Consider the following 17,013-nt stretch of genomic DNA (forward strand, 5'->3'; position numbering starts at 1 on the left):
GAATAAAACATGTTATTCAAAATACATTCATGTGGATACACGTAAATATACATTATAAAACACTTATAAATATCAGTCAATTACTGTTTGTGAAATTTAAGTGTTACAAGTTTTAAAAATCTTATACGATAAAGACAGCACCCCTCTATTTAAAAAATGGTTCGCGCCGGTATTTCTTCTCTTATGCCTGCGCAAAACTACACACAGCTGACTGTTGCCACCTGCTGATGCACAAAGCAAAGCACGCCGACAATTTCTGTGGGTAACCGAGTATTTCCATAAACAGTATGAGAATCACAGTGCATATTTTAACGAGCTGTTCATAATAGTTTTTCAGTACCACAGCCCATACTCTTATCTGTAGTGTTTCAGTTAACACCAAATGTTTTTTTCTTGTGTATTATTTTCGACACTGAAGTATGAAACTGAATGTGTCATTAAAACAATGAGCATTTTAGTACTTTAGCACATCTTCTGCCAGTTTGTAATGAGATACTTCTACTGCTACTACCACTACGGCTATAGATGTGTTAGGTTTTACTTCATGCAGATAGACATACTGTAGGCCATGATAGCAGACTGATATGGATTGAGAGTCAAAGATACACTATAGGGCCAAAAGTTTGTGGACACCTGACCATCATGGCTGTATGTGAATCGCATCTGGATCCACGTTCCAGATTTAGTCCCCCTTTGCTGTTATAATAACCTCCACTCTTCTGGGAAGGCTTTCCACTAGATTTTGGAACACGGCTGTGGGGATGTGCTCATTCAGCCACAAGAGCATTAGTGAGGTCAGGTGAGAAGGTCTGGGGCGCAGTCAGAGTTCAACCGAAAGGTGTTCAGGTGAGGACAGGGCTCTGTGCAGGATACTCGAGTTCTTCCACTCCAACCTTGGCTAACTATGTCTTCATGAACCTCGCTTTTTGCACAGGGGCATTGTCATGCTGGAACATGTTTGGGCCCCTTAGTTCCAGTGAAGGGAAATTCTACACAAGACATCCTAGACAGTTGTGTGCTTCCAACTTTGCAGACAAACCTTTGGCCATGTAGTGTAGGTATAAATGAGGAGGTATAAACAGCCCAGCCCCTTTTAATCAAGTGTATCTGTCTGTGCATTGCAGGATTACTAACCACGCCCCTTACAAGGTACACCCACTTTTAAAAGTTACACCCACAACAAATATGTAAGTCATAGGATTAGGGTTAGGGGTAGAGTTAGGGCTAGGGTTAGGATTAGAGTTAGGGCTAGGGTTAGGCTTAGGGTCAGGGTTGGGAATAGGTGTATAGATAGGGGTAGGGTTAGAGTTAGGCTTAGGGTCAAGGGTAGGAATAGGGGTAGGGGTAGATTTAGGGTTAGGATTAGAGTTAGGGTTAGGGTTAGGTATTTGTTGAAGTACAATGATTCCCCCCATTGCAAGATTATTGCGTGGTTGAATAGGGAACCTAGGGTTAGGGTTAGGGTTAGGGTTGGGAGGATGTGGGAATGATGTATAGTATGATTTGCTAGTAGGCGTTCCTTGCAATGGGCGTTCCTTGTAATAGGCGTGGTTTGTAGTCTTGCAGGATGCAGACACACCCTTCTCCTTTTAACTGGAATGACAACAGAGTGTAATTAGGACAGTGTCCGCTAGGGGGCAGTAACGGCTCCTTCAGTGTAAAGTTGTGTATATAAAAGAAGAACACAGCGCGACCTGTCAAGTGATGATTTTTTCTGGGTCATTCCCGCGAAGGTGTGTGTCAGCTTGTCAGTCAAGGTAAAAAAAAAAGACAGTTCTGCTGTTTATCATATTTATTTGTTGCTGTATTAAAAGTAGCATGTTAAACATGACGTTAAAAAGGACCCAGACGAACCGTGACACGTCCCTGGCCTGCACATGCAGCTCGCCAGGCTAACACTGCTAGCTCGGTGCTAACTAGCATCACTGCTGCCAGGGTTTCTGGGATGTTTGGTTAAGGACGTGTGTCGGTTACTGAATCTGGAGGACTAGCTGTTGTGAGTCAGTACTTTGCCTATGCAGATGAACTTGGGTAGCTAGTTGCCTGAGTGCTGTTTTATCTTGGTGATCTGATCAGTCACTCTGAGTGATAACAGGATTAATGAGTAACGAATCTTTTAATGAGCTTCTACCACATGCTTCGTGATGCACCGACGTCTGCCCCCTGATTAAAGGGATAATCTGGCGGTGAGATCAAGTCATTATCAATGTCATGCAGGCTAACTGTTTGCTCCGAATGAAGGGCACGCCCCATCTAACTCTAACTCTAACCCTACACAACTACACTACACTGTACTGCACTACATTACATTACATTACACTACACTACACTGCACTGCTCTACATTACACTACACTGCACTACAGGAAAGACACTACACTGCACTACATAATACTACATTATACTACACTACACTACTATACACTACATTACACTGCATTATACTACACTACACAACAGGCAAGACACTACACTATATTACACTACATTACACTAAACCACACTACACAACAGGCAAGACACTACACTATGTTACATTACACAACAGACAAGACACTACACTATATTACACTACATTACACTAAACTACACTACACAACAGGCAAGACACTACACTATATTACACTAAACTACACTATGTTACATTACACAACAGGCAAGACACTACACTATGTTACATTACACAACAGGCAAGACACTACACTATATTACACTACATTACACTAAACTACACTACACAACAGGCATGACACTACACTACATTACACTAAACTACACTACACAACAGGCAAGACACTACACTATATTACACTACATTACACTAAACTACACTACTCAACAGGCAAGACACTACACTACACTATATTACACTACATTACACTAAACTACACTACTCAACAGGCAAGACACTACACTATATTACACTACATTACGCTAAACTACACTACTCAACAGGCAAGACACTACACTACACTATATTACACTACATTACACTAAACTACACTACTCAACAGGCAAGACACTACACTACACTATATTACACTACATTACACTACACAACAGGCAAGACACTACACTACACTAGACAACACTACATTACACTAAACTACACTACACAACAGGCAAGACACTACACTATATTACACTACATTACGCTAAACTACACTACTCAACAGGCAAGACACTACACTACACTATATTACACTACATTACACTACACAACAGGCAAGACACTACACTACATTACACTAAACTACACTACACAACAGGCATGACACTACACTACATTACACTAAACTACACTACACAACAGGCAAGACACTACACTATATTACACTACATTACACTAAACTACACTACTCAACAGGCAAGACACTACACTACACTATATTACACTACATTACACTAAACTACACTACTCAACAGGCAAGACACTACACTATATTACACTACATTACGCTAAACTACACTACTCAACAGGCAAGACACTACACTACACTATATTACACTACATTACACTAAACTACACTACTCAACAGGCAAGACACTACACTATATTACACTACATTACGCTAAACTACACTACTCAACAGGCAAGACACTACACTACACTATATTACACTACATTACACTAAACTACACTACTCAACAGGCAAGACACTACACTACACTATATTACACTACATTACACTACACAACAGGCAAGACACTACACTACACTAGACAACACTACATTACACTACACCACATTGCAAGACACTACAGGAGAAATAGATATCACAGTGAATATTTTCTATTTCACTGCTGATTTTCTTGCATCATATTTTTGTATTGGAACATTTTCAAAAATGTACATTTCATTACGCAAATGAGGCGTTATCTAATTAATCATGTGTGTATTTACATATTTAAAAATACCAAAAAATCTAGTCTTTTGGTGTATTTGAGAATTAAAATGTTTTTCGTCATGAAGACATTCTCAAGAGAAAACGAATATGTAAAAGTGTATTGGAATATCATTTCTTTATTGTTGAATAACAATAATAAACAAAATAACTACGCACTTCCTGGTTTTGGTAGCTGGTCAGACTAAGCTGGATTTTTTCACTAGGGATGTTGTAAAAAAAATATTTAATGCCATTTTTCTGTATAAAATCTAATGTAAATCCAGCAATACTATACATTTTGGGAAATTAATCTGCAGCATTCTTGTCATTAGGGATAGGAATGAACATTCAAAATGTAATAAACCAGGGTTGTCTGGAAACTATAGAGTTTTGGTTCTGAAAATAGTGAAATAAATGAACAAAAACTACATGTCAGGAGAAGCACTTTCAAAAATACAGTGTGGTGTAATGTGTTTCCACTCCATTTAGTGGAGTTTATAAGGTTTAAAAGTGAAAGTGACATATCATAATGCCACACAAACTGACACAGCAGGAAAGTGTTGCAGGGATATGTGTATAAATATGACATGATGTGATTGTGAAGTGGGTGGAGCTTTAACCCTTCTTTGGAGTTGAAGTTTCAGATAATGCATTGGTCATGAGTGGAGAAAGGCAGTAAAATAAACTTTTGAATTTTTTTCTGTTCTTTTGATATTTTTTATTACAGCATTTTAAGAGAAGACCTGTTATAGACGCCGTTTACCCAAAAATCCAAAAAAAAAAACAACCTGGAGTAGATTAACACATGATTGAACAACAGGAACATGTCGTTAAAATGACACGTCCATGAGTCAGGTGGAAATGTATTGTTAACCATCTGGTTAGTATACGTGCATGGGTGTGTATTGTGTATTGTTATGAAGACTGGGAAATATGACTCTATGATTCAACTTTATCAAAGAGAACACCTTGCTGGTACTTGCATGATGGGTGTGAAATGCATTTTAACATCCTAATAAGATTTTTGCATGATTCGATTCACTACCCAATACAGGAATGTGCGCTTGTTGGCCGTGCATTTGTACATGTGTAATAATTAATAATTCAATAGGAGATTGTTCGCTTAAGCAAGACGGAAGACAGCCCAAGGCCATGATCTGTAGTGCTCTTTAGCTGCAGCTGTCTCCACCACATTCTGTCCTGTCTATTTTTGACAGACGCTGCTGCACGTGCATGGCTTCATAATTCCACACATTTGCAAAAGTTTGTGTACTGGTAAATATGTGTGTACAGGCAACAGATTTGTCGTATGTAACTGTGAGATTTGCTTTTTTGCAATCTAACTGGAATTATAATGGAGTACTCTAGGGCTGAATCCTAGATATTGACTTGAAGGGAACTTACACAGTGCATGAAACCATTATTTCATAGCCTAACAGATGATTGCAAAGGTTTTGCCTCTGCCTCCTGTAGTTACATACAAAACAAATGTCCAAGTTGGCCTTTTTTTATTCATTAATTAATTCGCTTTATCCTGGTCATGGTCACAATGGAATCTGAAAGCTATCCCGGGAACGCTGAGTGTACACCCCTGGATGGGACGCTGGTCCATTGCATGCACTCACACAATCACTCATTCACAGCTAGTGGCAAATTAGTCACCAATCCACCTACCTGCCGGTTTTTGAGAGGTAGGAAGGAACTGGAGAACTTGGAGAACGCCCACACATACACAGGGAGAGCATACAAAACTCAACACACACATAGTAACCTGAGCTCAGGATTGAACACACACCCTGGAGCTGTGAGGCAGCTGAGAGGTGGAGCTCTACTGCTTTACAGGTCATTGTATGTCATCATAAGGAATTCTCAACATTCCTCTCTCTCTCTAAGTGATATCTGTGAGGAGGAAACATTCCTTGTAGCATGGTATGTCAAGGTAGACCATGTCTTTAGACCATGGAGATGACCTCCTTCACCCAGTGGCCCAATCGTTGTTTAGACACGGTACCTCCTTATCTGTTCTCTGTGACAATAATGTTTAAATTACCACTGCTGCCACAGTCAGCAATTCTAGCATGCTGAACAGGAGCCAATATCATACACGGGTACCTGTCTGAATTCAGCTGGTGAGTATAGAAATATTTGCCACAGGTTACAGTGACAGGATGGTTTGCATTCTCAATGAATCCAGCTTCACGTTGAGGAATTGTGTGAGTTACGGTGTACTTTTCTGAGTTCACTGCGATACTGAGCCTTTTAATGTGAGTGAGGATATGTTTTAAATGGCCTGCTCCATGGTGGGAGCACAAAGGAGCTGATAGTCCAATTAAGGCAGTATCCGGATTCCTCACACCATCAAAGGAAAAAACCTCAAAAGCATCTGTGTTCTGGGATGATGGGAATGTGAAAATGTGAATCATGTGGATCCATTAACATTAACCAGTCGTGTGGTTGCAAGGCACGAACTACATCTCACAGCATTAGCATGCAAAGAGAAAAGGCGTTTAGGAAGAAATTCACCTCTGTCAAGTTTAATATCAGACAGAAATCAACGTCCTTCTTCCGAACAATAAAACATGATGAAAAACAAACACTCCGGTGGGACACACACAGGAACAACAAAATTCTTGGGCCTGATTAACAGTTCATAGCTAACCTGTTAACAGCATGGTGAGTGAAAGTTATTAATGATAGCCAGCTGATGATGGAACCCAACATTTAGTTCTGAATGGACTCAGAAAGAAGAAAATATGCTCAGTAGAAGTCAATTCAATTCAGTTTTATTTGTACAGCGCTTTTAACAATGGACATTGTTACAAAGCAGCTTTACAGAAATGTGTAGCGTAGCCGCAAACCAATCAGAATGCCCTCGCTGACCCCTGTCCATCGCCTCGGTCCATGCTTGCTGCGTAGAAACATCGAGAGGAACCAGACTCGGAAGGGAACCCATCCTCATCTGTGTGACACCGGACAGTGCAGTTATAAATAATTGCTTTCTATAACTGTGTACTACATAGTCAAAAAGTGCAATTATGTAACCAGGAAATTCATTAGTTTTAACATGAAGCCTAAGAGAAGAGATAACAGGAAATGATACGAGTCTATCGCCAGTTTTGGAGGACAGGATACATATAGCTCTGTCTGTAATCACAAGCTGTTACTCGGATAGCTTCATAAGGTGTACCTGAGGCCTGAAATGTACACTGATCAACCATAACGTTAAAACCACCTACCCAATATTGTGTAGGTCCCCCTTCTGCCAAAACAGCTCTGAGCCATCGAGGCATGGACCGAGGCGATGGACAGGGGTCAGCGAGGGCACTCTGATTGGTTTGCGGCTACGCAGCCCCATACGCAGCAAGCTGTGATGCACTGTGTGTTCTGACTCCTTTTTAATCATAGCCAGCAGCAACTTTTCACTAATTCATGCTACAGTAGCTCTTCTGTGGGATCGGACAAGACGGGCTAACCTTCACTCCCCACACGCATCAGTGAGCCTTGGGTGCCCATGACCCTGTCACCAGTTCACCGGTTGTCCTTCCTTGGACCACTTTTTGTAGGTACTAACCACTGCATGTTGGGAACACCCCAAAAGACCTGCCGTTTTGGAGATGCTCTGACCCAGTCATCTAGGCATCACAATTTGGCCCTTGTCAAAGTCGCTCAGATCCTTACACTTGCCCATTTTTTCCTGCTTCCAACACATCAACTTCAAGAACTGAGCGTTCACTTGCTGCCTAATATATCCCACCCCTTGACAGGTGCCATTGTAAGCAGATAATCAATATTATTCACTTCACCTGTCAGTGGTTTTAATGTTATGGCTGATCAGGGAATAAGATGCGCAAGAATGTATCCTCATTGTGTATGCCTAATTGAAATTTTTGAATACCTGTAGGAGTTAATTCATATATATTTGGTTAACCTCTAGAGGGGAAAAAAATATTTCATTAATGAGGTGTAATCAAGTATCATTGTCCCACTGCAGTTAAACCTTCGGTGGTGGTGCATGTGTTTGACAGGCGTAATATAGAGAAATAATGAACAGAAGTCTTAATCACACAGCAAAATCTTTGCTCAATGTCAGCTTAATAACAGTACACATTTTGACATGTGTTAAAATTCTGTCACAGAAAGTTCAGGCGTGAAAATCTAATTGGCAGAGAGTGCTTCTCTCTACATCAAAATATTACCAGACATTTTTCCATAGTTTCTCATTGACTTTATGATGGCACAGGGCATAACGAATATACGAATAAACATTCATTTATTCATTCATTCATCTTCGGTAACTGCTTCATCCTGGTCATGGTTGTGGTGGATCTGGATCTCAACACCCATGATAAAATGCTTTCAGTATTTTAATGCTCGTGTCACAGTGGTTAACCAGGTATTTGAATACCTATGCACACCCTTATTACATAGTTATTGTTATCATAATCATTATGCTATGCTATGAGTTACATTTCCTTTGAATTATAGCACTGGAGCTCTCAGGCAATTTACATTGAGCAGTCAAGTTACACAACGTAATCAAAAAAGCAGCTGCCACAAGACCTAAAATTGAAATTATTGACCTTTCACCGAGCTGGAGAAGGGTATAAAGATATCTGTCCAAGGATACCATTACCAGCAGTGAAAAATGACACTACCAAAGAGCAGAACAAATAGAAACAGAATAAAACTGCTAAAAGAACAACAGCAGGAGAATAGAAAAAGCCCTTAGGTAAGTAGAATATAAATATCCACATTTATATAAAATTTCAAAATATAATGGAAGAACATCTGTAAAACCAAATGTGCATTAAATAGCTTTGTTATTTTAAAAAGTATAAGGAGTTCAGAACATTTTTGAAATTCAATTTGTAACCAATGCAATAGACATGAGTCAGGAAAAGAGTAGTTCTTTCCTTGTCTCTTTCTGGACTGAAGAGTCACCCTGGAGTTATGAAAAAACTCTTATCACCAAAGTTAGAGCAAGCCTGTGTATTTTAGACAGGTGCTGCCAGACATGGTTTCCCCATTGTACACAAACAGAAAGATTGCTGAACCATGGCTTCATGTTGGTTAAGTATTGTTTGCTTAGTAATTTTTCATAATGCACTCAAGGGCAATTGCACAGATACAGTAACTCAGTATGTTTGATCAAGTGTGAAAGCCATTTTTGAACCCAGGCATGAGTTCACCAAAAAAAAAAAAAAAAAAAAATTCAGCGTTTGCCTCAAGTGCACCCATACCATCATGTGGACTTTCCACTAACAGTGTCAATAGTGTCAAAAAGTAGAGGAACATTTTTGAAACAATACATTAATTAAAGGAAAAATCTGCCCTGAATGACTAGCATCAGTGGTGTCCAAGATTTGATTAACGGGTTCCAACATTACCCAAGAAAGGAATTACCTGTTTCTTCATTTCTATCTGAAGGGACCAGTGTAGTCTGTCCAGCTCTCTCAGCTCCTAACCTGTACACTCTGCTCTAACAGGCAAGGTTACAAAGCTTCAACTTTCACACTAACCATACCCCCATCTCAGCACAGCTGTGTACAGTTGTATGTTGTTTACAGTTGTTGTACAGTTTCATTACTTTCGGGAACTTTGAATCCAGTTTTTGTTCTCTTTCCTACTTCTACATTGGATTTCTCATTAATTTGATGTTAGCCATTGCTGAAAAATGGTGACTAAGAAGAAAACGTCTTTTGTTGTTTTTAGGAGCTAACAGCAACACTTGACCGGTATCAGTTTTAGAGAATGAAAGTAACAAATAAAGTTGCTGAGAGGCTAAGTAAGGGAGTACTGCACTGTGTGACGTGAATATGAAACTAAAGTCTGTGTAGTAAAGTTGTATGTATTCATTTATTGCAAAAAAAATTAAAAACATGAGCAAGGCACATTCAGACAACTACTACTTCTAGCATACCTTAAAAATCTAGCATACATTATGTTGCTATGCAGTGTTATGCTTTATGTGGACAACAAAAAAAAATTGCCACTGTAACTGTATTAACAGGTAAGTATATAAACATTTCGCATGCACATGAAACATATAGGCCTACATACAGATCAGGAAAAACATTTTAATTTTCTGGTTTGCACTTTAATTTGACTAAAGCTCAAGTGTCCAGATGTCCGTGTCACTGCCACTATTCCAAACAGCAAATGCAAATGTCATTTTTGAATTTGAAGTTTCATTTTGGACTCAGAATTACTTACATGATTGGGAACACATGGGATTTTAAATATAGGAATATGTTGTGAATATGCGATTTTATAAGTAACATTTTTATTTGAATTCAGAGTTGAAAATCAAGAAAATAAAGGCATGTAGCATTTAATTGTCATTTACACATAGCAGCAGTGATGTATGAAATTGGCTGTGTGAAAACAAACCTATGATAAACAACACACACCCACTATCAAACACACTATGATGATGACACACACCCCACCACCTCTACCCCCAAACATGCCCAGAATCCTTGGTATGAACTTTCAGAGTGAAATTTGATACAGTTGGGGTCATAAGTTTACATACGTTTACATGATTCTCAGGAAGGCAACGTGATACATTAAGAGCCGGGCGGGGGGGTGGTGAACAAGATGATCAGTTTAAATTGTTATTTACATGTTTCCCTGAAGACAAAATAATATTATGTAGCTCCTGAAGGGCAGTACTAAATGAAAAAAATAAGATCTTTAAACAACAGTTTACACCGATCATCCTGTTCAAAAGTTTACACCCCCCTGGCTCTTAATGTAGTGTGTTGAGCATCAGTGAATGTTTGCACCTTTTGTAATAGTTGTGTGCGAGTCCCTCAGTTGCCCATAGTGTGTAAAGATGGATCTCAACATCATATAGCCATTGCTGGAAAGGGGTCAAATATGCAGAAGATGTTGGAAAAGCAAATAATGTGCAGAACCTGGAGGATTTTTCTGAAGAACAGTGGGAAGTTTAACTGCTCAGGACAAACAAGGGATTCATGAACAACTATCACAAAACATAAAAAAAGTCATTGATCATCCAGGTAACAACAAACAGTATTAAGAATCACATGTATGATTCCTTTTTAAATTATTAACATTTTGCAGATTCTGCAAGATGTATGCAAACTTATGTCCCCAACTGTATATGTTTGAAGGATGTTCATGTAGACGTGGGGTCCAACTGTACCAATCTTTATACCTGATCGTTAATTGATGAGTGTTCTTTCTGTTACAGGTTGCGCTGCTATTGAAGAGCGCTCGTATGAATATGGCATCAAACAGCAAGTAGCGTGATATCCCATGGGGGTGGTTACCACCATGGCCCCAGACTCCTCCCTGCAACCACAAGCCCTGCCCCCTCCTCCAGGCAAGCCATGTAGCAGCAGTCCTGTCCTTGCGCATGGCTTGGAGGTGGATCTCAAACCTCGAGGGAAACATTATGTGTGTGGCTCAGTGGCAGCTTTTACCAACATCATCATCACCTTCCCCATCCAGAAGGTGCTGTTCCGGCAACAACTTCATGGCCTGAGAGCCACAGAGGCAGTGCGTCAGCTTCAAAAAGAAGGTTTACGAACCCTGTACCGTGGTCTTCTGCCTCCGCTATTGCAGAAAACGATTACAGTAGCTCTCATGTTTGGCCTGTACGAGGACTTTTCGCGGCTGCTTTTAGATCATGGTGGGTCTTGTGGCGCTCCCGAAATTCTCACACGCAGCACAGCGGCATTTCTGGCTGGCACAGCTGAGGCGGTCCTGACACCGTTTGAGCGTGTGCAGACGCTGCTTCAGGATCACCGGCATGCTGGGCGTTTCCGCAACACGGCGCACGCCTTTGGCACGCTGCTACGCGAGCATGGCGTGAGTGAGTGCTACCGTGGGCTAATGCCTGTGCTGCTGCGCAACGGGCCCAGCAACATGCTCTTCTTTGGACTGCGTGGGCCACTCAGGCAATGGCTGCCCGAAGCCCACACCCACGCCGGACACATGTTGAACGACTTTGTGTGCGGCGGGCTGCTGGGAGCCGGACTTGGCGTCCTCTTCTACCCACTGAATGTGGTGAAGTCCCGGGCACAGGCGCAGGTTGGAGGTGCGTTCGTGCCCTGCAGCCAGGTGCTCCTGACAGTGTGGAGGGAGCGGGGCAGGAGTGTGGTGATGCTGTTCCGTGGTGCGACTCTCAACTACCACCGCTCATTGCTCTCATGGGGCATCATTAATGCAACATATGAACTGCTACTTAAAGTCCTTTGAGGAGAGAAGGGAGAAAGGAAGCTGACGATATTTGTTCTTAGCCACAGCACAGTCTTGGAGCTCAAGGGCACTGCCATTTCCTTTTGTATTCACTTACAGATTTAACAGGGATATGTTTATGAAAAACAAAGCTAATCCTGTTATGTTTCCTGAAATGTTCCTTCATATTTTTCATAAAGTTCTTGAAACAACCACTGCACCCTTTTACACCCTCACATGTCCCTCATTGGGACTTATAACACGTAGAGATGGGAATCAAAATTAAGTGTTACATGACTGAGCAGCATTTGTCTATGAAAGATTTGTGATGTTATTTGTACTAATCCTAATAAAACACACAGATTGTTGCCTGGACCATATCACACGCATTTGATTTATCTGTATTTTATTTTACTTGTCAGCATTAAAGGAAGACTTTTGGCAAGAAGTTAAATTAACAAAATTTTTACCCTTTATCCTCAATTTAGTCTATCAACAAAGATTTGTTTGGTGTTTAAGTTTGCTTTTTTTAAGCCTTGCATCTCCAGGAGAAAAGTAATTTTGCTCAAGAATAAGGGAAGCTTATAGCCACCAGTTTAGCACTGTGCAAACTGCATGCCTGAAGCAGACTCTCCTCAAAAGATATCATATGACCCAGTTTTAGAAAACAGCAGAAAAAGTGTACAAAATAAACTTTCTGGCCTAAAGTTTGGACACCTGACCATCACACTCATATGGACTTTTTGAACATCCCATTCCAGATTTAGTCTCCCCGTTGCTGTTATAATAACCTCCACTCTTCTGGGAAGGCTTTCCACTAGATTTTGGAGTGTGGCTGTAGGGATTTGTCCATTCAGCTACAAGAGCGTTAGTGAGGTCGTGCACTGATGTTGGATGAGGAGGCCTGGGATGCAGTCGGTGTTTCAATTCATCCAAAAGGTGTTCAGTGGGGTTGATGTCAGGGCTTTGTGCAGGCCACTCAAATTTTGTCGTCATGGAGCTTGCTTTGTGCAGAGGGGCATCATCATGCTGGAACATGTTTGGGCCTGTTAGTTCCAGTGAAGGGAAATTGTAATGTTACAACATACAAAGACATTCTAGACAATTGTGTTGTTCCACAGTTGGGAAGAACTACATATGGCTGTGATGGTCAGGTGTCCACATACTTTTGGCCATATCGTATATCTACGTTGCCAGTCAAAGCTTTTGAACACGAGTGAACCTTAAACCTTTAACAGGTTTACTTTCTAAGTGCCTTTAATAAAGAGCTTGTTAGGAGCTGATGTTGACCTGTTAGTAAGATTAATATTTTCTTATTTAATTTCAATTCTATATCATTTGTTTGGTTTTGGTTTCTGGTAATAACAGTGAATAAACTATAATGAAAAATAACCTGAAACTAAGACGCCCTATGATTTACTTTTATCATACACAGGATGTGAACCTTGTGTCAATGTTGCCAGAAAAGGCTCCACCAAAACCTTCATCAGGATAAAGTAGGTACTGAAGAATAATGAAGGAAATATATTAACATCATAATCACTTCTAACATATGGTTCTAAATTTCATACCTCGTACCACATGTGTAGTTTGACACAAACTATCGGCAGAGGAAGTGATTCTGGGTTCAAGATATGTTAGCTTTTCTTTGAGATTACTGACATTGACATGGTTCAAGGCAAGCTCATGAAGATTTGGGCGCGCAGGTAGCATGATTCAAAATTGGTGGCTTTAATTGTCCCTTATTGGCTAATAAGGATGTAACTAAATACTTTCCTACGGGAATGAATGAGTGAGTAATCAGATATCAAGGTTGTATTCACTAGCGCCAATTGTTAAGTCATCCTTAGTAACTGGTTCTGAGTAAGAGCTAGAATTATCAGACCATGCTGACGGTGCTGGTATTGTCTACTTTTGGCCACACTTACTTTGGTTACAGCTAGTGTCATTGTGTTACATTCCTTTTGGTTAGCTAAATTAGCCTCAAAACTAAAGAATCAAACTTATAACACCAAACATGCCAGGATTGATCAACTACAATCCTACAAATGTTATTTCATGTAGAGTTTCACTGCAGAGAAACAGGAACATAATGGCGAATATATGGCCAGAGACGCCACAGAATGCTGTAAGCTGCATTCTCATTTAGGAGGAAAAGACAGGTGTAATCTCTTCCTGTTGCTATGTAGTGTACCAATATGTCCAAGGTCACATAGCAATTGTCCACTTGACCTCCTTCCAAGTGCACTAAGGTGGCTGACACTGACAGTTAGTGGTATTGTGTGTAGTAACAATCCTTGGTTTGGCAGTGCTGACAGGGTGCTCATTTTATTAGCTGTTTATAATAAATAATAAATGGGGAAACTGTATTTATAATGAAGAGAATGTTATGTGTTGAAGAAATGTGTTGGGACTGTCTTTTGTAAAGGTCTGATGTGGTGACAAACCACCACATGGAAAATAGAGTGCCTTTAGTTCGTTTGTGGTCGAAATGGATAACAGAGTTTCATGTAAACAAATCAAACAAAAGCCTGTTTAGTATTCCTTTTTCATGCTTTTTTTTGTGTGTCATGATCCAGTATGAAATGTTCATCCCTCAACCCCATAAGAACTCTCTATCTTTTTTATGCATTACAGTCAGCAATTTATCTTCAGTAAAAAATATATGCACTTAAAAAAACTACACTTAAAAAAAAAAAAAAAGAAAAGAAAAAACAAGCATAATATTCAATGCACAAAGACACATAGAAACTCCAAATAACATCCAGCATGGATTGTCAGATCCGCTGCTGGTCAAAAGGTTCATGATTTCATTATATGATATTAATACAGTAATCTGATTCATTTATTTTGTTTTTACATCTGAAGTGTTATGGTCAGCTTTATTGTAAAAAGGCGTGACCGTGTATCTTAAAAAGACTTAATGCTGTCTTTCCAGTTGAGTATGACCTTTTTGGTAATGGTGAGTGATATTAATAGAACATGGTTAAAATGTAATGTGAAGTAGCAAAGTAATGCTACAGTGGGACATATGGGGATGCTGAGGTTGAGGGTCTCAGCTTACTCATGACTAAGGATTTCTGGTAAAAAAAAAAGCAAAGCCAGACATCATGAATTTAATCAGCTGTGAAGGCTGGGCAGTGTCTATACTGTATGTATTACTGTGGCTGAATTTCATGTGGTGTAGTTTTGGTTACATGAAAGATTTTCTATTGTATTAAACATTGTTTTTTTTAATAGCAGGTCAGGGAAAGTGACATTTGATATTGAACTGTTGTTTAAGCTGGCATATATATATATATATATATATATATATATATATATATATATATATATATATATATATATATATATATATTAAAGTAGTATAGCTTTATGTGGAAAGGAAAACGACGAGCTGATCCAGGCTGGTCATTCCACTGTATGTTGATAACATCAAAGATATATTGCTGATTAAATACATGGAATAATTCCATGAATTAAAAAAAGGTATGAATAGATGGAGGGAAAATGGGGTGGAACATTTTCACAAAGTTGTTTAGGCTGTTTTTTTTTAAAGAAACATTTGTGTGTTTTTATGATTTTGTCAATGAAAGGAATGCTGTTGATGTTTATTTCTTGAATTAAACGATCATCAATCTCTAACCATGGTGCACTGGTGGTGTTTGTGTAGTGCCATGTATACAGTGGTTATAAAAAGTCTACACAAAATTTGCAGGTTTTTCTGATGTAAAAAAAAAAAAAAACCCTGAAACCAAGATAAATCATATCAGATATTGATATTCTGTGTTTAATATTGTATTCTGTGTTTAATATTGTAAGTGTATAATATCGTATGTTTAACAACCATCAAAATTCAAGTGAAAAACAAACAGAAATGTTTTGTGGGGAAAGAAAGGAAAAATTTACAATAACCTGGATGCACAAGCGTGCACACACCTTAACTAATACTTTATTAAAGCACTTCTTGCTTGTAATACAGCACTAAGTCTTTTTGGTTAAGATTCTACCAACATAGTACATCTTGATTTGGCAATTTTATTCTACTCTTCCTTGCAAAAATGATCAAACTGTGAGGCACTCTCCTGTGCAAAGCCCTCTTCAATTCATTCCACAGTTTTTTGATAAGATTTAAATATCTCGGCTGCGTGCTCCTATACCATGATGCTGCCACCACCATGCTTCATTGTGGGCATGGTGTTCTTTGTGTGAGAATCTCTCGTTTTTGCACCAAACATATCGTTTAGAATTATCCTCAGAAAGTTCTAACTTGGTCTCATCTGACCATAATACATTTTGCCACATGGTTTGGGGGTGATTTAGGTGAGCTTGTTTTATGAGAAAGGGCTTTCATCTAACCACTCTAGCCCATAGCCCAGATGTGAAGAAAACGGGAGATTGTTGTCACATGCAGGGAGTGAACAGTACTTGTCAGATATTCCTGCAGCTCCTTTAACATTGCTGTAGGTTCTATGGCAGCTTCCCTGGTAAGGTTTCATCTTGTTCTTTTGTCAATTTTGGAGGGACATCCTGTTCTTGGTAATGTCACTATGGTGCCCCATCTTCTTCACTTGTTGATGATGGCCTTCACAGTGTTCTATGGTACATCTAATGTTCTTGAAATTCTTTTGTACTCCTGTCCTGATTGATACCAATCGACAGTAAGATGCTGTACATGCTTTGTAATTTCTTCGTGGACCATGGCTGCAGCAGTCGGATGAAGTCAGGAAGATGAGTTTGAATGTGATTGGTTCATTCTGAGCACATGCCCCATTATAAAAGGGTGCGCACATTTATGCAACCAGATTATTGTAAGTTTTTTCCCTAAAACATTTCTATTTGTTTTTCACTTGAATTTTCTTGGTATCACATTAAAGGTGGAAAAAGATCGAACATGATATATCTTGGTTTCATTTTTT

At 39.4% G+C, this 17,013-nt stretch overlaps 1 protein-coding gene across 3 annotated transcripts; it reads left to right on the forward strand.

Annotated features, from left to right (window-relative positions):
* The first annotated feature begins 1,640 nt into the window (after positions 1-1,640).
* slc25a51b (solute carrier family 25 member 51b) lies at positions 1,641-15,194 on the forward strand. 3 transcript variants are annotated; one of them, XM_026917329.3, is made up of 2 exons: positions 1,641-1,757; positions 11,106-15,194. In XM_026917329.3, exon 2 carries the CDS (start codon positions 11,171-11,173, stop codon positions 12,113-12,115), a length of 945 nt encoding a protein of 314 aa, XP_026773130.1. In that variant the 5' UTR covers positions 1,641-1,757; positions 11,106-11,170; the 3' UTR covers positions 12,116-15,194. The 3 variants fall into 3 exon arrangements, with proteins under 3 accessions (XP_026773130.1, XP_034161466.1, XP_053091641.1); XM_034305575.2 differs by having other exon boundaries at positions 1,641-1,733; XM_053235666.1 differs by lacking the exon at positions 1,641-1,757 and adding an exon at positions 3,958-4,766.
* Positions 15,195-17,013: the final 1,819 nt, after the last annotated feature.

This window comes from Pangasianodon hypophthalmus, chromosome 7, assembly GCF_027358585.1.
Source record: "Pangasianodon hypophthalmus isolate fPanHyp1 chromosome 7, fPanHyp1.pri, whole genome shotgun sequence".
Classification (NCBI taxonomy): domain Eukaryota; kingdom Metazoa; phylum Chordata; class Actinopteri; order Siluriformes; family Pangasiidae; genus Pangasianodon; species Pangasianodon hypophthalmus.

What these genes read in the sequence shown, in the direction of transcription:
- slc25a51b (XM_026917329.3), top strand. Translation starts at nt 11,171, where the DNA reads ATGGGGGTGGTTACCACCATGGCCCCAGACTCCTCCCTGCAACCACAA.